Raw genomic sequence first — 19823 nt, 5'->3', positions numbered from 1 at the left:
AATTATACTTCCCAAATTTTGCCCACTGAAGGTTGAGTTGTAGTGTTTCCATCGCTAATCGAGCTCTACTATTTTCACTAGTGCCAAGGCTTTCGTTCCTTAAAAGAGAGTGAAACACAACTTCTTCATAGTTACTTTGAGCATGGTTTGACAAGCCCATAAAATATTACGAAACTCGTGTACTCATGCTCCCTTAGCTCTTCCCAGCCTGATCACTTAAGTGTTGGAGGATTGCTCGATGGATTACATTAATCCAATCATTCGTTTGAGAGTTGCTCATTAAAGTAAAAATTATTTGATTGCTAACTATCTACACCAATTATTTTTAAACTTGTTTAAAAAATTGAACGACATTATTAGATATATTAATGCCTGAGGATGCCGAATCAACACACGACAAGACAATTAGACATTTATTTTTATAGAGAAAGTGATTTAATTTATTGCTATTTATCTTTTAACCTCTTTTATTTTTAAAATATTTATTTTACATGACAATTCATTTAATTAATTTTTATTTGCTTTTCGACTTATTTTAACAGGACAAGTGATCTGACTAATCTCATTTATATCTATGTTAGAAAATTTCTCAATGCATTAAACCCTTTCAATTTTCTTGAATTATTTTAGTCATTTCATGTTATATTATAGGGTATTCTTTTATCTTGTAGGCATAATATTTTACGACTATAATTTTATAAAAGTTTAATATGAGTAAATAAGTATAACGGAAAAAGTAATTAATAGAAATAAATATGGATAATATCAAAAGTAACTAAAAAGAATAAATAAATTAATGTGAATGTAATTAATAAGTATATTATTTTACATTTTTATCTTAGTAAAATAACATTGCAGAGTTAATTTAATCTAATTTAAAAAAGAAGAAACTTTTAAGCTGATTCATACTTTTAAAGAAAATATAGAATTTTTTCATAAATCCAATATTTGTTTCAAATGTCATTTTATATAAACTTTTTTTTAATATATTTTTATGAATAAAAATATTTTCTTAAAATAATTGTAAGTGAGAAAGTGGGGTTGGGGTTTGTTAAAGTGTGATAGGGGCATAGTTGAAGGAAAGGCTAAGGGGTGGTGATGATAACTGATAAGGAATTAGAAGCAGCAAAGGAGGGGAGATTTTCTTCTTATTTATTGATTGACGATTTTACCCCCGAAACTTTAGTTCAACTCCTTTCGCATCCTCAACGGATAGAATGAAGATGAAATTCTTGAAGACCGGTGATTGGAGACACGACAACTCTCTGTTTGCAACCACAAAGAACAGCAGCAGCACCAGACCTCCTCTCTTCCCAGGTAATACACAAAAACAAATAATTCTTGTCCTATCTTAACACTAATCCAATCTCTCTCTCTTCTCCAACTTTCATGTGTTTGAATTACTCTGAAGTTTACATAAAGTGATGTGGTTGGTTGTACTACTTTTTTGGTGTTTCCTCAGAGTTGGTATACATATTCTGAGCTCTGGATTGTTAGTATGAAGCAAGAAGAAGTTGCTACAGGATCTTGTTAGAATTCATAAAGCAAAACTATGGCAGCTTTTCCTGCAACAAGAATGTGCCCACTTGCCATTTCTAATTCCGCTGGAAGAATTAATGGTGCGTTTGCTTTTAATTCTCTCCCTAGAACGTCGAGTCCATTTCTGACGTTGTTTATGTTTGTGATTTGTGCTGTAAAGATCGGATCTTTTATGTTGATGAGTTGGGAAGGTAGAAGCTTTTAAATTATTTTCTTGAGAGTTCTTCGTATGCTAAATAAGTCATTACCTTCTATTTGCATATTAATCAATCTGTGGCCTTTGAGATGTCTTATACATATTCATATGACTGCATTTGTTCCTAAATTTTTCCCTTTTCATATTCCTTGAATGCTTGTTTTTCGGCTACTTGATAGGTAGACGACTGCAGGGCAGGTGTCATGCAGGGCTTTCTTTGGAGGAAGCATCACCTCGTCGCCGGTTTATTATAGGAGGTGCCATGTTTCCTGTACTTTTATTAGTAAACTTGAATTATGAGTCAATGTTATTACCTGCATTGGCTGAGGGAAAATCAGAAGCCTCGGAGGGTAAGGAAGAGGGTTTAGTTGGGGCCTTACAGTCATTGTTTGACCCTAATGAGAAAACAAAATCAGGAAAAGTTTTGCCAAAGGCTTACTTGAAGTCTGCTAGAGAAGTTGTGAAGACACTTCGTGAATCACTTAAGGAAGATACAAAGGATATTGCTAAGTTCAGACGGACAGCTGATGCAGCAAAGGAATCAATCCGAGAATATTTGAACGGTTGGAGGGGACAAAAGTCAGTTGTTAATGAGGTAATTTCCTTTGACCAACTGATATGGCTGAAAATCACAAGGAGAAGTAAATATTTGGTTGACAATGGTTGATGAAACAGTTAATAAGCTTGTTGAGTTACTTTTAGATTGACTCTATGCAGAAGGTTCATATGAACTTCCTTAACTTGCTAGCTTTTTTAGTTGGTCATTTGAGGTCTCTAAAAAAATTCTTCTTGATCGCAGTTCTGGTTGTATTCATGCATAATTACATCCATAAGATTGCAGTCCATTATCTGATGCAAGTAGGAATGAATTTCTTGCAAAACGCACTACCCATCTGAGAGAACGATTACTGTTCTTTATAGTGTTTGAGCATGTTGGTGCAGGAATCATATGTTATGCTTGAAAAAGCCATCAGATCTCTTGCCAGCTTTTACTCCAAGGCAGGCCCTTCTGCACCTCTTCCGGAGGAGGTCAAGTCTGAAATATTAAGTGAACTGACCACTGCAGAAGATTTTTTGTGAAATGAGATTCTTTTCTCAGGTGTTTAAGGTTCTTGAACAAGATGAACCTATTTAGATTACTTGTTCTATGTAGCCTTATCTCATTTCATACATATATATATATAGTAGCCTCTATTAGTTGTTTGTATAAAGTTCTCTTTCAAATAATACTATCATAGAGCTGATTACTGTTCTGCTTAAAACTCCCAACTTTTTGAAATAGCTATACTTATATGTTTCATATTTTGACACATATACCATGATGGACATTTGGAATCGCAGCATGCTTCTTCAGCCTTTGGTCTGACATTTTCCCATTTCTGGAATTATTGGGGCCTTCACCAGTGGTTTGAACTTCGAATTTTTAGTTGGAGTTTAGATGAAAATTTTTCCGTTTGATTATTAAGGAAAAACATTTTCAAGATGTGGGTGATTCAAAGGGCAATAGCAAGAATCAAGGAGACTGAGTTGCTCAAGAATGTGAGGAAATGTCCCTCAATTGTTTCAGTTTTCCTGGAAAGGAGCACAGTGCTTTATTCCAATGTTTCCCAGATTCAAACAGTATCGAGGAAAAGATCAACACTCTCCAAAAAGAACATTATTGAGCCATTGAGTCATAATACAACATTACATAATCAGACTTTACAAAAGACCAAACTTCGGGAAAGAACCAGAATTTTGTGAATTTTGTGAACCTCGCAGCCCTTCAACACCATCAGATTTGAAATACCTCATAATTTGCAAACGAAAATCTGCAGAACAGTTCTGGTCATACTTAAAAACTTTTTGTTACAGCTTACAGGCATAAAGAAAGGTTCTCACTCTGTATCTCTCAGCACCAAACAAACAAGTACATTCATCAAATGGTTGTTTAAAGTCATCATCTTTTGCATATATCATGTCAGTGCATCAGATCATAGTCTGGCTGATATCCAATGCATGAGAAGGCTGCAAAACATGAGGTAGAGGAAGACAAACCCTAGTGCAGTTTCCTTTCTGAAGAAATGAAAATTAATAAACTAATGGATACTTACAGGTGCTTCAATTTCTGCCTTGACTTACGAATCAAGTGCGTGAAAGGACGCCTTTTGAGCTGCATAGAGAAATGTTCATGTCAACTTTATCACAGTATAAAAGGAGCATTGGAGTTAACATGGAAACTGTATAATTTTAGAAGCAAAGGAGCCAAATTCAAACCTTGGCACACTTCCACGGCGGCGAGGATCATAATCTGTTGCTTGTCGAAGAGCCCTAGCAAAAGCCTTAAAGGTTGCCTCTATAATGTGGTGAGAATTTCTCCCAGCAAGCTGTTACCCATTCAAAGAACCGAATTTGGAATTTGGATCTATAAATGCTAGGGGTATGCCTAAGGGGCATAGTAAATGAAACGAAATGATATAAGGATGAATTAGCATGAAGGTCGAAAATTACTTATATAAAGTTGTTTTCTTAATAGACAGTGACACCTATGTTTCTACCTTGCAATCTGTATAGTAAAGATAAGCAACTACCTTCACTGCATCAATGGCCAGTGAGCACAAGGGCAAGTGATGTAAAATAAGCTAGTCTACTACCACTGAAACAAAAGGGTGTCTCCACACAGGCTACTCTCAGCATAGTATATAAAAACTTCAGATACATTGTACCTGTCGTATGTGAAGTGTCATTCCTGAGGTATTGACCAAGGACTGGAAGAAGTGCTCCACAAGCTGAAAGCAACATGTTCAAGTAGACTCAAGAGACTTACATTCAGTTAACAGTGAAAAACTTGGAAAACAACTTGTAAGTGTAAATTATATACATGGGATAAAGTACCTGTGTGTCATATGTTCCAACTCTCTCTGTTGGAATTTGTAAATCATAACTCAGATGTGGCCTTCCAGATAAATCCTAAGAGAGATATTCAAAAAGTAAATAGAGCAGAATATTGATATTTTTCATGACTTATAAAGCAGCATTGATGTTGTCAGAGAGGTCCCGTCCAATTAATGCCATATGTTTCTCAGTGGTTTGCCTTTATAGTTTATATGCAAGTGTAACGGTCTGATGGTCTGCCTTTGCTGGACCAATGAAAGATGTGCTTGGTGCATATTCAATCATACCAATGAAACATGTACAAGCGCCTCATCGAGGGGGGCAGAGAAGTCCCCAAACCGGTAGATTCCTTTTCTATCCCCAAGAGCTTGCAATAATGCCTGCATGGATGGCCAATGTTAATGCAGTTAATTCAAGACAAACAAAAAGTTGCAGCTAAAACTCATGTAACACTACTGCAAGGAAAGATGGTATGTTTTCAGGCTTCTGAAGCAAAGCACTTCATCAACTTGAATATCAGAGCTTATATAGAACAACTAAATCAAGTATGGGTATGAAATCAATTATATTTGAAGAGAGTAGAGATTCTATCATGTTGCGAACAGATAGGACTCTGAGATAAGACGGCATTCAACATTTTATTTCAATTCTCCATTCCCAAGTAGCAAGTCCAATTCCTATTCAATTTGCCAGGTATAGAGCCAATTAAGTAGAACACAGAGTAGCAACCATAAGAAGGGACTCAAAGTTAGAAATAAATATGAAATGGATACGTGGTCTAATTATCATTCAGGACATTAAAATTAAAACAGAAATAGGTTTTAGGAAACTAACTGTTCCGATGGCCAGGGCAACATCTTCATTTGTATGGTGATCATCAATATGAGTATCCCCAGTGGCCTTCACATGCACGTCAAATAATCCATGTGAAGCAAGTTGCTGAAAAAACATCAAGGAGTTAGGTTACAATTGCCTACTCAACAATTATTTAAGCAAAAAGATCATATTTATGTTACAGTGCCTATAGCTACTATAGACATAATCAGAATGCTATCACCCACGTTATCGAATCTCAGGTAGCAAAAATACAACTAAGACAGCACCAATTGTGGCTTTATCTTTTCTATTGGTTGTCTGAAAGATTAGAGCATGAACAAGATCCCCCAAAAATTACTTCCCTCCAAATACAGAAAGGGAAAAAAAAAGAGAGAGAAAATACTCAATTCCTTAAAAACCAAACAATAATTCTTTTATCATAACATGTAAAAGTATTTACTGTAAGTCAAAAGCAAGAAAAACACATGAAGTGAGATTATAGTCCTGATTCTAGACAGTACTACTTTACAACTGAGAGTAACAATAATCACATATATACAATCACCAAGCCCACTCCCAAACACCACCCAAAACAGCATTGGAGCCTGCAAGTCGTTTATGTAACATTTTTATTCTACACCATTGCCATAGTAGTTTTAACAAAAACCACTCGAAAAGATTCAATTTTGTACCGAATTACAACGCAACCATTAATCATCAGAGGAGAAACAAGAAAGATAAAAGAACTTACATCTAACATGTGATCGAGAAACGGAATCCCCGTATTATTCTCAGCCACGGCATTACCATCGACATTAATCTTCACGTACACATTCGTCTCCTTGGTAACCCTCTTGACTTCTCCAATTCTTCCTCCTGCAATCATAATTAATTACTAAAAACTCGTCAAAATAACGCAAACGCACTAATTAAGTTCACAATTTACCCTGAGTTGTTGCTACCGAGGGAGAACCGTTGTTGTCATCAAAGGCACGAGGAACTGTAGAGTGCATCGGAGGAGTAGCGAGGTAAGTGGGGAAGAGTTGTACCTTGCGATGCTGAAGGTTCACCGGGACCAGAACGTGGTTCGGCAGTTGGAATCGCTGTTTACAGTGAGCCGATCGGGGCAAAAAGGAGTAATTGAGGAAACGGTGAGAAACAGAAAGCTCCATAAACCGATGAACTGGGAGGAGGCAGGCGGAGAGCGGCGGCGACTAGTGGTGCTCAGGGCAATAGGATTAAGTTATACTTTTGAACTATAGTCGCACTTAAGTAGAAACAAACTATTTAGCATTGTACTAAAGTCGGGACGAACGGCAAATTCCAATAACCAGTGAAAATCTTATGGCATCTTTTTATTTCTCTCCTTTTTGGGATAAATACAAAAATAGGAGTCAACCCTCCCATTATATTTCACATAATTATAAATATTTTTTTATTTTTTAAAATATTATAAATACCTCATAATTTTAACATCCGTCTAAGGACAAAAACATTTCGTTATCTTTTTTGTGATGAATTTTTCGTTCAATTTTTATGATAAACAATCTGAAATTCCCCTTTTGAACTATGAGTTATAAATTTATATATCTTTTAAAATTTGATAAAGTATTTTTATGAATGAATATGATTTATAAATTATTTATTTTACCCACCTTTGTATTCTTTTAAATGTTATTCTTGAAACAAACAATAATATAGATAGTAATTCTTATGGACGACATAATTATTTTGTATTTAAAATGTGCATTTATAAATTTTTAAATAATGAAAAAATATTTTATAATTATACTAAAATCTGAGAAGAGGTGGGTACCCTAAATATGTATACTGCCTAAACAAAAGGCAAAACTGAAATGAACAGTGCGTCGAATATTATTAGTTCATCTATTTGAATCATCCGTAATGGTTAAGGTCTTTTTAGAAAGAAACTCACAGCCTGCGGCTTCAAAGATTGCTTTATCCCTCTATTAAGTGTTGAAGACATTGTATTGCTCTTTCTTTCTTTTACTCCCTTTCTCGTGGAACAATTATTAGAAGCTGAAAGCTGTTGATGCCTACCAGAATTGGAACAACAAAATGGTAGTGAAATCAAAACTACTACACATCTGCAGCCACCAACATAATAAGATTCACAGGGTTAAATAGGATTCGATATAATACAAATCTCCTGCTTTTACGTGCAGCAAACGCCGATTAGATTATCATTCCAAAAGAGATGCCGCTTAAGAATATGATGTATTTGTATATACACACATTATCAACTCAGAAAGCTACAAATGTCTGTATATGCAGCCAATAGCAGAAAGTAGTTGCCACAAGGCTACAATCGAAGTTGTTTCTTTCATTAACTCCCCGTCTTTATCTGACCATATTTGGTAACAACTCGTGGGCAGATAACCTGTTTGGAGTAATGGGGAAACAGAAAATTATGTGCATCAGTTTGGAGGGGGACTTCAAAATGGGGATCAAAGCAGTGCTGCACCTGATTTTTCCTAACATTATCACATACCTCAACAGAACTAAGAAAGGTATTGGCCATATATTGATTGCCAATTACTCATCCCCAGCAACTAACTAGAAAGCCTATTGGGTTGCTGCTGCAGGGCTCCAACCCCTTGTGATTCAATAACAGCAGCGAAATGCTAAACAATTTATCCAGTTGTGACACATACTGGTTGTTTCTTGTCAGCAGTCACTATATCATGCGATCCTCAGCAGTAGCTGTTTTGAGCCAAAGCTTCGGAAGAGGAAATAGGAGAAGCAACTTTGACAGCAAGACGGATTTTAATTTCTGCATCAGGTGTACTTGTTTCTGTGGGATTGACAGATTCCTTTGGAACTGGAACAGAGACCACAAGGTCGTTTTGCACCTGCAATACTGCATTTTGATCTATCTCAACATTACTTGTCAGGATGCTTTCTCCACTATCCAGGAAGGTAGGAACAGGGACAGGATTCGGATTCTCATTGATTGTTTCAACAGAATCCTTTGCAGAGATTACAAGTGATAAACCAGAAGCGAGTTCCAGGCCAATGCTTTTAACATTTTTCTTACTGCAAAAGGCTTGGCCATCACATCTCTCATTGTCATCAACATCATCAATAGCAACTTTAGTATCAGAGGCAGCAGTATCAGTGGAAGGTTCCACAGATAAACTAACTTCACTTTCCAAAATAGGTGGCTGATCCTGGTCTGATTTGAATTGAACCGAGTTCTCATTGACAACTGTGGTAGGAAGAGATGCAACATGTTCACCATTGACCTTGCCTCTAGTATCCTCTGCTGATGGTTCAATAACAGAACCAGATTGAGATTCAGCAGAGCCAACAATTATTTTGGGCTCAGCGTCTACAGAACCCTTCAGTAAGAAACCTACATTGGCATGAGACTTTGCAAATTCTGCACTCTCTAAAGCCAAAGGATTCTGGTTTCCATTTGCCTCAGCTGCAGCTAGGGTTTCATCAGAAGAATCATGAATGGACTTCAGAAAAGGAGCTTCAGTTTTGCATCCATTGCCTATGACACCTTCCTGGTTGCCCATAAAACATTCCTTGGAAGAGTTAACGTTATCCATAAAAGGAGGATCTAGCAAACCTTTTTCCATGTCAGCAATGTTATTCTTTTCGCCGTGGGTATGAAGACGTTTGAAGCTAGTGGAGAGTTCGTTTTGTTTGTTTTCCACATCAGTGTTGACCATACTAGCTTCCCGGTTGCCAAGAATGATATCAGATTCACAAACACAGTCCGAAGCTCTAGCTGCTGAACTATCATTTGAAGGACCGGCTGGTGCTGCAGAACCAGAATCTAGAGCATTAACTTTTTCATTAATCATGGTGTCGTGGCACACTCCAGAACCGCAACTCATCCGTTTGTCGTGCTCCATAGATGAACCAAGCTCAGACTTCTCTACCAAAACAGGTGACTGTAGTTCTTTCTTAATGGATTTAGAAACCATCACACCTACAGTAAAAATAAGGATGAGTTCAGAGGCGAAGATCTAGATGACAAGTTAAGGCAAGGATAAATGGTTCATTTTCCTTCTGCTGAACATAACATGATGGGATAGCTAATGGAGTATATCATCACGTTAAAAAGCATGTTTACCATCTGAAATTTCTTGCTTCACTAACATTTTCTGCAACATATCTGTCCCTGGAAATACCAACATATTCATGGACTTTATTTCTCTCCTGAGTACATCCTCAAGTTGATGGAAACCAAAGACTCTAGTCCACGTGTTCATATGCTCTGATATGGCGGGAATGATCAAATGCTCAACTTTGAGAGAACAGAGTTCCTGGAATCACAAAAGTGGATTACTAAATGACACACAGAAAAGGAGGGAGGCAAATTTAATTGCCAGAAAAGATTTAGGGTACAGCACTTCATGTCAATATAATGAATAAATTTCCATAATTTTATGACCTCAATACACTGACCAGTAAAGCTGATGCATGAGCATAACAGTAATCTAGAAAGCAGAAGTGATGCATGCTTAACAAGTGTAGAATATAAAGTCCAATGTTCTTACAGTCTCAATAGCGGAGAGAAGGCGCCGGCACATCCCTTGCCGCCTGTAGATTTCACGAGTCCCAATAAATGGCATCTCTGCAAGACAGGTTCCGTGGATCCTATGAAAGATCCAATGATCAGATCAATTTTCCATTTTGATCACTATACAGTTCGAAGAACCAGCTTACCTATACACAATCTACTTATACAAAGAAACAAACCAAATAAAGCTCAAACGATAAAAAAATATGGAAATGTCACTTTGTAACAAAACTGGAATCAATAGAGAGATTATAAACACATGCAGAAATCTGTACCACTCAATGGGGCCAAGGCTAATGATTACATGAGATATTTACCTTACTAGAAAAACAAGGTTGCACGCCCACTCTTCTTAAATTTCTAGCTTTTTGTTTGTTCAAAGTTAGTTTCCATTCATTTTCCTAGATCAGGCAATTAGTTCAGCATGAATAACGGATAGGGAAAACATAACCTATAAAAGCTCAGGATAAAGCTTCCCCTTTTTCCCTTTTTTGAGCATCACTTTGAGATTCTCAGAAATTGCAGCTTGCCTTGGGTCATTCATTCACCAGAGGCAAATGGGATAAAAAAATTATCTTTAACTAAAATTTACATAAAACTAGTGAATGTAGCAACAGCCATCAGTAAAGAACATTCAAGGCACCACCAGTAGGCAAATATAGTTATTGCTCTCCCATGAACACTTCTTGTTTCTTGTAGACGCAGACAAAGATTAAAAAGAAAATCAAATAATTAAATTAACTCAAAATACATGCTTAGGAGAGAACATGAAATTCAACACCCAACACTGACATAAATGTTAAGGAGATCAAATCTAGACGTCTGTTGAATGTTACTACCACAGGAGACAGCACCAACGTCATACATTGTTTAATTACCTTATAGAAGCTGCAGATACTATTTCGTCACCCCGCTCCAAAATTGCCGTATAGAATCCACGATAATTCAGCCGGTTGAAATTTGATCTACAAGACACAATTATTATTCATATATACTGAAAGATAGGGACGTGCATGCATGAGATATGTCTATGTGTACAAACACATATTTTCTGTATTTTAGACTTCACCAAATCATTTTTAGATTTCTGTCATCATTCAAGAATAGCAGACTTAGGAATTTACCACAAAAAACAAGCCCTGAGCTATAACCAAACCTCACCATGTCAAACTTTCTACTCCTCAATCCTCACCTCTCCCAGTCCACCACTGCATGCCCTATAGGACATCTCAAGAATATAAAACCACACAGTATTACTTACAACTCAGAGACAAAACACACCTCAAAAAAGTCAAGGATTTCTTATGCCAGAAGACATTCATGGATATAATGCAGACGCGGTACCAATTATAGTACCCTACAGCCATTTTAACCTTGTTCCTGGCATTTCAGAGAATCCAGTTACTATTAAATTGAAGATTGAAGAGAGATGAGCTCATGGCATATCCTTTGTGTATGACTCCATATCTATTTTTTATTCTGTAATTTGGACAACGCCAACACATGTCATGCAAAGCATAGTTTCCGGCATGTACATGCAGAAAAGAGTAAGAGTAAATGTGGGAGAAGAACAACATCATGCCACATACATCTGCTTTAGCATGGTGAATAACAGCTTACCCACAGTTGTAGACAACACTATGAATCATATTGATCCCACTCCTCCTGTCAATGATGGGCAAAAAGCACTCATCCATAATCGACAATGCAACAGCTAGCTTGGAATTGCTTTCCACCTTTTGAGGAAATCCACGGTGTGAGGTATCAGACACATCTGTTCGTTGAATAAGAGACCATGAAAATCCTGCCTCCAATTCATGTTTGACTCCAAGAATCTTCTGTAAATGATCATACAGCTGCAGAAGGAAAAAGGGAAAATTTTCTAAAGCTGCATCATTGAACAGCAAAATTACAACTATAAGATGTTTGCATCCTAAATGACACAGGGGTTTTCTTGCGTATAAAGTTAACAATTAGGGATTTTGTGCTAGTTCCCCAAACAAAACACAGGGGGGTGTTATGCAATTTCAACTTACAATATGAAGATAATGTACTAAGGTGCAGGGTATTACAAGCCTTGTACCGATCAAGACGATGCAAGATACTAACGTCATACCACATTATCATAGTTCTAGTTATTGATCCCAAGAAAAAACCGAAGCTAATACCTCTTGGCACTTCAGCCCGCAGAAAGGTGCACCACAACTCGAAGGCAGCGCATGTACCCCCTCACTGCATGATTTGTGATCTACAAGAAATTTTAGAAAGTAAGAATATTTATTTTGTTTGTGTGCGTGTGTGTGAGTGTGAGAGAGAGAGAGAGAGAATTTCAAACCCATAAAAAGAATTACATGTTTTCTCACAGAAGCTGCATCTGAGAATTTCATCAGCAGTAGTACCATTTCCTTCAGCAACATTTTCACCAGCATCCCCACAAAATTTGCACATACAATTTGGACAGTGCCAATCACCCAAAGGCAGCATCTGCAATGGAAGGAAAAGAAAGAAAAGTGCTCAACTATCTAGAGAAAGATACAATTTGCGTTAAAAAATAAAAACTGATTCAGTGTATGACCTAATCTTGTACCACTAATTGTGACATTCTATAGTCTAAGATAAAAAAATATTATCTTCATATTAATATCCTCCGGGCAAACATTCTCCTAGTATACCAACATATTTCTCTTATAATTATCAACTTAAGTTAGCAGAGTTGGCCGTACTATTTGGGAACAAAACTTAGGAGCACACTTCTGTTTCCCCTAAAGAAAGCTGCACTATTTTCTAAGAAAATGTGAGGGGCAGAGGTCTGAGACTTTGCATTAAGACATGTCAAGTAATAGAAGTGTGCATGCAGTTGACCTAAGGCACAGAAGACATAGCGCCAAGATAGACTTACACAAAAGATAAAGACAAACCACATACACAATTATACAAGTGAAGAGACAAAATGAGAAAAAATAAAATGATTAAAATAAAAAGGAGAAAATAGTAATACTCCATTAGAAATGTGATTTTCAACTTAATAATTTAATAAACTAAGTACACATTGGTTGTGCCAGAAGCCATCTAATTAATACCTGTATTCCTAAACAAATCTGATGGAAAGTTGATGGACAACTATCACAACAGATCAAAGCACCTCCATCGCCACAAATACCGCAGGTATCATCATCTGGATCATCACCATCAACATCAACTGTATGGAAATCCTGAATTAGAGACTCCCCTTGCCTATTCCAGGCATCAAGTTGGCACTGCAAAAGAGAGACTCCAGACTCCAAAAATATGTTTTGGAAAGGCTGACGTAGCTTGCTCCCAGCATGCAGCTCAAACTTTGAAACTGTAAGAATTTTACTGCAGCAACCACAGTGGATCCCATCTCTGGTGATCCAACCTTCTAGCATGACCCGAGTCCTTCTGCGGTTCATATACTGCACCTTTTCACTTAACTTCACTGTCCCAGAATCAATCAGCCAGGCCAGTACAGTTCTTTTTCCACTATATGGAACATATCCATCAGACTCTGAGTTTTCCCCTCTGTCAGAACCACGAACAAGAAGAGTGCATCTGCCAATAACTTTACTTGTTCTTCCCTGTAACACGTTAGAACGGGAAGCTATAGAAGGTTTTCCAAATTTGATTTTCCTGAGCTTCTTGTTGGCTGAATCATCACTTAAATCATCATCACTTTCTTGATCCATGTCTTGCAATTCGCCACCCCGTGACTTTGAGTTCTGTTTCATATAGGAACTGAGTCTCTCCTCGTTCTGATCACTGCCTGAGGTCTCCCCATCATCTCTTACTGCAGATCTTTTAGCATTCTTAGTCATGCCATCTTCTTTTATCTTCCTTTTCATTTCTTCCTCAATCTTCTTTTTGGTCTGTCTGGTGAGTTTATGTATCAGATCTTCAGATAGAGGGGCAAATGAGGGAGAACCAACAGTGGATTTGCTTTTAGTGTTGTCTTCCTCCAATTGTTTTTTTAGGGCATCGTAGGCCTTAATAATTGACCAGTAGGCTGTACCACTAGGATTAATGTACACAGCATCTAAGTAGTCTCTGTTTCGTCTTGGTCTATAATCTATAGTCCACCCAGCATCAGTTAACATTCCTCTTATCTTTTCTCGCAACATCTGCTTTTCTGTACTTCCACCACGCTTAGCTTTTCCTTCTTTTCCTTCTTTCACTTTAACAGGGGTGATATTTTCTGGTGGAGGTGGTCTTTCTTCCTCCTTTTTCACCCCTTTCTTTGAGCAACAAGCTTGCGGACCTGGTGGCGCCAGCTTAAGTGCTGTATCAGTACCATCAACTCCCAACTCTCGTGCCTTGATGTCTGTATTCATACCATTGGTTTCCGATTCTCTAGCCTTGATGCCTTTACTCAAAATTGGTTTTATTTTTTCCAACTTTACCTCCATTTTCTCCTTCCCAATAGTTTTCTCCTTGTCAACAAACAAACCTCGTTTTTCAGGTGGCTTTGAAGCTGGATAAACTGGCAATGCTGTAGACAGGTCCTTCTTCATGATATTTTCGGACCTGGAACCCACTCTATCTTCAACTCCTGTAGGATCATACTTCTTAAGATGAGGATGCAAATCAATCTTTTTCTTCTTATTCACCATAACCTTCAATACTCCATTCTTCCCCTGCAGCCTGATTGGCTCATTACCCGCCTCCTGATACCTCAACCTTAACAATGAAATTGGCATGTGCGCTTCATCCTCCTCCAACTCAGGCCCTTTATCCCTCAAACCAGTGCCCTTGCTCCTCCCACTGCTAGAATCGTTAAAATAGGAATCATGGTTACGCTTATCCACCAGCAACTTCCTATGTGAATAATGTGATGACCCAACACCGAACTCCTTCGACTTCCCACCACCACTACGCTCAAACATCTTAAATGTATCCTCCACATACTCATTCCTCATCCTTTTCCCATCAAATTCATCGTACTCGTCAAACTCAAATAAATCCACCCTACTTCTCTTTCTCTCACCATGAGTATCTACCCCAACATTGTTCCTATCATACTCCATATTGTCAAGCTCATGTCTTTTATACCCCATAGAGTCATTGTGCAATCTCTTGTCATTAACTTTCCTTCTCATAAACTCTAAGGACTCATCTTCATCACTCGAACCAGAATCACTCTCAAGTAACCTGGGCCTCTTTTTTTCATTACTGTTAATACTCAAACCTCCCGACCCTCCCCCTGAATTCCTATTCTGAACCTTATTTTTTATAATCAAACACCCTGACGAGGTCTTCTTCTTCAACACACCTCCTCCTGATCTTACACTCCCTTCCATATTCACGCACCAACTACATAAGAAAACCCTTCAAATTCCAATCAAAATTCACACGCAATTCAACCCAAACTCACCTCTACATTACCAAAAAAACACATTCCTTGGCATGGGTTCTCAATTCCGCCGTCCAGCATTACCAGATCTGAAGCAAAACTAAAATCCCACCCAAATTCTTAAGAGAACAAAAAAACCAACGAAGAAATCATCGAATCTTTCTACCTCATTAAATCCGCGTGCGTACACTTTTAATCCGCGATCAATCCCAATTCGGCGACGTAAATTCCCGGCAAAGCAAGCAAAGAAAAAGAAAAAGGATAGAAAACAGAGAGGAGAGAAACTCACAATAGAAATTGCTATTGGCTTTCTGTAAGTATATATAGAACAGAGTTCCGTTGTATTCTTCTTTATTACACAGCAGAAGAATACGGAAAAAGGAGACGGACCAAAATGAGAAAAAATAAAATAAAAATTTTAATTCGCTTCTCTTTGACACTTTGATTACAGCATGCTTTAAGCTGCAAATTTGAATCACCGGTAAAAAGTAAAAACTCTTTTGAGTTTTTCATAAAAAATTTGAACTATATAAATATTTACCTCAAAATGTTCTTTTTTAATGGTTAAAAATAATCGGCAGAAATTCTTGACCTCCTGTCACTATAAAATATTTAATTTGAATTATAACAATACAGCCTCACTTGAACGTACAACAGATCAAAATCACTCGTCTAAATTAATTTATAACTCTACCCATAAATGAATTCTTGTTTAAATCGAATCATAACTTATCTGAAATAAAGACCAACATGTAAATGTACACTATCACCTCAGTAATTTTTGAATTATAGTTTTCATGGTTAAAAGTAGGAAAATAGTGATTTCTTTCTACAAAAATTGTATCAGAAAAGATAATTACCGTGGGTAAATTTTGAGAAATGTTGGGGTGGGGTAAATTGGTATCCAAGGAGTAAAGTTTTCTGGAATAGGCAGGCTGCTGCAGCAGTATGATTGAACCAAGTCAGGTTTTCTCAGAAGCTTTTATTTCTTTTTTTCTTTTTATTAAATTTTGAAAATTGATTTTTTTAAAAGAAAAAAGTTAAATATTTAAAAAAGAGTCAAAATCTAAGTTACGTGGAACACTTGATTGTATTAACAAAATTAGATAAAACGTGCTTTGTGTTATAACACTGTAGACAACTTTTCTAAACGCAACTATTACCAAAGTTATTTGGACCTGTTAACCAATCTTACATATAAAAAGAGGATAATTACACTCTTTTTTTTTTTTTAATTTAGTGTAATTACGTGAAAATATTTTTATAATTTGAAAAATTACATCGTTAAGATTTATAATTTTTTTTGTTAATATCAGTAAATTTTAATTAAAAAAATTATTTATTAAATAAAAACAAACTTTAAAAATATTATAATGAATTGGATGGGGTAAAGTGTGATAGGTGGGACGAGGGAGAGTAGCTGAAAGGCGAAAGTTGATTGAAAGAAGTTTGCGTGGCGTATTGATGAATGATGATTTGAAAACCTTAAACTGCACCACTCATCACATTAACGGGGAGGGTTCATTTATTTCACTTCTGGGCCTCTGGCAGTTGCAGTATTGCATTACATATGTTGTTGGGCTTATATGGGCCCTAGGCCTCCTCTACAGTTTCTGTTTATTTAATACACTTATGATCACATCCGCATTCAGTATGATTAAATTCAAATACTGATCAAATGCTTCTGTAATTCCAAATCAAAAAACGGGTAAAATTACATTATTAGTACCATAGGTAGGACGTTTGATATTTTTATTCATCACGAAATTTTCAAAACTATGTGATTTTTAAAATGGTCCCGAAATTAGAAAAATTCAACATATTTAGTTCTCTTCTTTATGCGACTTTAGAAATGGTTCCAAAATTGAGAAAACTCGATTCGTTTAGTCCTCCATTTTATGGGATTTTGTGGGACTGAATGAGACTAATTTTCTCAAATTTAGAACCATTACAAATATCACATAATGTAGAGGACCAAATGTGTCGAACCTCCTACCCTATAGAACTAAAAGTATAATTTCGTCAAAAGAAACACATAAAAAACGAGACGAATAAATAAGAAATTACTATAAAATAGACATATCTTGATGAAATTTACAAGCAACCTTTTGATTGTAACGCCTAAAAATTAGCCATCAACTTAGATTTTGGCTTCTTTTTTTCTTCAAATATTCGTTATATAATCCTCAGCTGAAACAAGTTATGATTCATTATTACGAAAAACAAACGAGTACAATAATTGAATTATTAATTGAATAAAATAAACTCAACCAAAAAAAAAAATGTAATACTACAAAATCAAAATCCAGCAAATGCATGGCGTTACATGCAAGACATATAGGGTAAGAGTTCCAACTAATATTCTCAATTAAGCATCATCCAACTGTTGACAGTTTTCAAGTACATGTTCCCTACTGCGCCAGTGGATAAACTAATTAATTAAAGGATTATGATGATTAATCAGGTCCCTAAGTGGAGGGTTAATTAAATTAACAACCATGATTGGTGGCTGCTGTCTGATTGTACGGTACAACCTTTTCTTTCTTCTGTTGTCTGACCCTTTGCTTTTTCAGCTGGTTTATGAGCTCAACATGGGAAGTTTGTGTGTAAAACACTATCTTTATAAGGGTTGCTTTTGGAGTTGATTATATATATACATACATATATGTAAATGTAGATGTCACTTTTGGACAACTTAATTGATTGATTGATGAGTCATACATTGGTGTGCATGCAAACATGTAAGTGTTAGTTGTGGAAAGTGAAAGTTGAACTTCATCACATTATTAATGGGGGTTTTGGGCTTGGGGGAGTTGAACCATGGCTCTCCATCTTCTTTTCTTATTTTCTTAGGCTAAATTTTCGCATTTTTCTTAAAATTTGTCGTAATTATAAATATTTTTTTATTATTTAAAAAATTATAAATATTTTTTATTGAAATTAATGATCGTCTAACAAGTATACTTCTATAATGAACTGTCAAGATGGAGTCATTTGTTGGACAATTACGAAGCAAACCTCAAAAGTGCTAAATGTAATTTTTCAAACCATTGGGGATCTACGTGTAATTACATTAAATCTCAGGGAAAGAGAGTGTAATTATTCCTTTTTTTTTGGATTTTCATGTCTTCCTATAAAGAATGTAAAGAAACATGGTTAGTGTCAGTTGTTAATTTATAATACACTCACATAAAGTGACGAGCTTTACATTTTCGATGAGGTTAATATTCATGATGTTCGAGTAGAAAATTGAGATTTAACCACCAGATCACGACATTGAGGATAAAAAAAAAGAACTTTTTCCTGATAGTTCATTGCATAGGGCATTTTAGACTTGTCAATAAATAGGGTATTATCCTATTCATACCCAAAAAAATAACATTCATACTTATACCCATACCCTACCCAATGGGTAAGAGACCCTACCCTACCCTAGGCTCATGAAATTAAATGAGTGGGTATGGATAGGATCTAATACCGTAAAATACCCATACCCATAATGCTTAATACCCTAAAATACCCATGGGTATCGATATAGTTTAATGCCAAAAAATGTTCATTTATCCATTACTTTAAAATTTAATTTATAAGTTTTTAGTAAATCAATCAACTAAATTTATTTAATATTTAAAAAATTAAATAATATATAATTATTTCATTACAGATTTTATTTGTATTAATTACTTATTAGAGTGTTTCATGTTGATTTCATAATCAGTCAAAATTAATTTTATGATCAAATTAAGCAAAATTGAACTTGACATGTAATAAATAAAAAAAATACGGACGAAATATAATTTAATTAAATTTGAGTAATATGCGGAATAAATAAAATTTATTTAAGTCAGATTATCAAAAACTCATCAAATCAAAGTTGAATGCAAATGCAAATTCAAATGATACTTGAGAGATTGAAATGAAAGTTAGATATGTTATACTTGATTTTATTTGTTTTTTACCAACTCTTATGTCTTCATTCTTATTTTGAACTCGTCTCGATTTCATAATTTAATATTATCAGCCCATTATTTGAACAAATTTAAGATTCTTATTTAAAATAAATATTGGTCTATCATTTGGACAAAATCAAGTTCATCATTTAAATTTCAACAATGATCATTTGCACCTCTTTGAAATTTAAGTAATTAATTTTATTTTATCGACCGACGGGTCTTGAAAATTCACTAATAAGTTAATTTAGTAACATAATTGTTTGGCTTGAATGTAAATTTAAATATATTATAAAAGAGATAAAATTAAGTGAGTCTCAAATGGATAAAACCCAAACTCTACCTAATTCTTTTATGTATAATTTGGATAAAAACCTATGGGTATATTACAGGGTAGGATATGAAAAAATTACTATAAATGTTTGTTGAGTCCGAAACTGAATAGAGCGATACCCGCCCATTAACAGGCGTAGGGCATTTCATTTGATTGTTTTAATTTTAGGCATCAAAAGGGAAAAGAGGCTA

General features: G+C 35.7%; 3 protein-coding genes across 8 annotated transcripts; 1 reads left to right on the top strand and 2 right to left on the bottom strand.

The window, feature by feature from the left end:
• The first annotated feature begins 1159 nt into the window (after window positions 1-1159).
• Window positions 1160-3014, top strand: LPA19 (photosystem II 11 kDa protein-like protein). 2 transcript variants are annotated; one of them, XM_011092426.3, is made up of 4 exons: window positions 1160-1317; window positions 1463-1619; window positions 1915-2330; window positions 2678-3014. In XM_011092426.3, exons 2-4 carry the CDS (start codon window positions 1553-1555, stop codon window positions 2813-2815), a joined length of 621 nt encoding a protein of 206 aa, XP_011090728.1. In that variant the 5' UTR covers window positions 1160-1317; window positions 1463-1552; the 3' UTR covers window positions 2816-3014. The 2 variants fall into 2 exon arrangements, with proteins under 2 accessions (XP_011090728.1, XP_088741750.1); XM_088885624.1 differs by lacking the exon at window positions 2678-3014 and adding an exon at window positions 2535-2671.
• Window positions 3015-3372: 358 nt separating this feature from the next.
• LOC105171349 (uncharacterized) lies at window positions 3373-6749 on the bottom strand. 4 transcript variants are annotated; one of them, XR_848574.3, is made up of 10 exons: window positions 6372-6748; window positions 6177-6301; window positions 5444-5548; window positions 4897-4989; window positions 4610-4684; window positions 4441-4503; window positions 3992-4101; window positions 3829-3887; window positions 3617-3742; window positions 3373-3546 (listed from the first exon to the last, which is right to left on the bottom strand). XR_848574.3 is itself a non-coding variant. In XM_011092424.3 (9 exons), exons 1-8 carry the CDS (start codon window positions 6595-6597, stop codon window positions 3860-3862), a joined length of 825 nt encoding a protein of 274 aa, XP_011090726.1. In that variant the 5' UTR covers window positions 6598-6749; the 3' UTR covers window positions 3373-3546; window positions 3829-3859. The 4 variants fall into 4 exon arrangements, 2 of the variants coding, with proteins under 2 accessions (XP_011090726.1, XP_011090725.1); XR_016067740.1 differs by having other exon boundaries at window positions 3617-3887; XM_011092424.3 differs by lacking the exon at window positions 3617-3742 and having other exon boundaries at window positions 6372-6749.
• A 785-nt stretch (window positions 6750-7534) lies between these two features.
• On the bottom strand, window positions 7535-15780 carry LOC105171348 (uncharacterized). Of its 2 annotated transcripts, XR_848573.3 has the most exons (9): window positions 13064-15780; window positions 12335-12467; window positions 12152-12231; window positions 11604-11839; window positions 10862-10948; window positions 9961-10060; window positions 9534-9726; window positions 7938-9389; window positions 7535-7826 (listed from the first exon to the last, which is right to left on the bottom strand). XR_848573.3 is itself a non-coding variant. In XM_011092422.3 (8 exons), the coding sequence occupies exons 1-8, from the start codon at window positions 15293-15295 to the stop codon at window positions 8140-8142; spliced, it is 4311 nt and encodes a 1436-aa protein (XP_011090724.1). In that variant the 5' UTR covers window positions 15296-15780; the 3' UTR covers window positions 7535-8139. The 2 variants fall into 2 exon arrangements, 1 of the variants encoding a protein (XP_011090724.1); XM_011092422.3 differs by having other exon boundaries at window positions 7535-9389.
• Between the last annotated feature and the right edge of the window lie 4043 nt (window positions 15781-19823).

Source organism: Sesamum indicum, linkage group LG10 (genome assembly GCF_026168435.1).
Source record: "Sesamum indicum cultivar Baizhima isolate 11 linkage group LG10, ASM2616843v1, whole genome shotgun sequence".
Classification (NCBI taxonomy): domain Eukaryota; kingdom Viridiplantae; phylum Streptophyta; class Magnoliopsida; order Lamiales; family Pedaliaceae; genus Sesamum; species Sesamum indicum.
Note: the sequence above shows the minus strand (reverse complement) of the source record. Positions and strands in the feature narration are given on the sequence as shown.

What these genes read in the sequence shown, in the direction of transcription:
- LPA19 (XM_011092426.3), top strand. Translation starts at nt 1,553, where the DNA reads ATGGCAGCTTTTCCTGCAACAAGAATGTGCCCACTTGCCATTTCTAAT. An exon ending in TTCCGCTGGAAGAATTAATG is followed by an intron (nt 1,620 to 1,914) that starts GTGCGTTTGCTT and finishes GCTACTTGATAG; the next exon opens with GTAGACGACTGCAGGGCAGG. An exon ending in AAAAGTCAGTTGTTAATGAG is followed by an intron (nt 2,331 to 2,677) that starts GTAATTTCCTTT and finishes ATGTTGGTGCAG; the next exon opens with GAATCATATGTTATGCTTGA.
- LOC105171349 (XM_011092424.3), bottom strand. Translation starts at nt 6,597, where the DNA reads ATGGAGCTTTCTGTTTCTCACCGTTTCCTCAATTACTCCTTTTTGCCC. An exon ending in CTCGGTAGCAACAACTCAGG is followed by an intron (nt 6,302 to 6,371) that starts GTAAATTGTGAA and finishes TTATGATTGCAG; the next exon opens with GAGGAAGAATTGGAGAAGTC. An exon ending in TTCTCGATCACATGTTAGAT is followed by an intron (nt 5,549 to 6,176) that starts GTAAGTTCTTTT and finishes ATGTTTTTTCAG; the next exon opens with CAACTTGCTTCACATGGATT.
- LOC105171348 (XM_011092422.3), bottom strand. Translation starts at nt 15,295, where the DNA reads ATGGAAGGGAGTGTAAGATCAGGAGGAGGTGTGTTGAAGAAGAAGACC. An exon ending in CAGCTTCTGTGAGAAAACAT is followed by an intron (nt 12,232 to 12,334) that starts GTAATTCTTTTT and finishes AATTTCTTGTAG; the next exon opens with ATCACAAATCATGCAGTGAG. An exon ending in TTCTCTCCGCTATTGAGACT is followed by an intron (nt 9,727 to 9,960) that starts GTAAGAACATTG and finishes TTGTGATTCCAG; the next exon opens with GAACTCTGTTCTCTCAAAGT.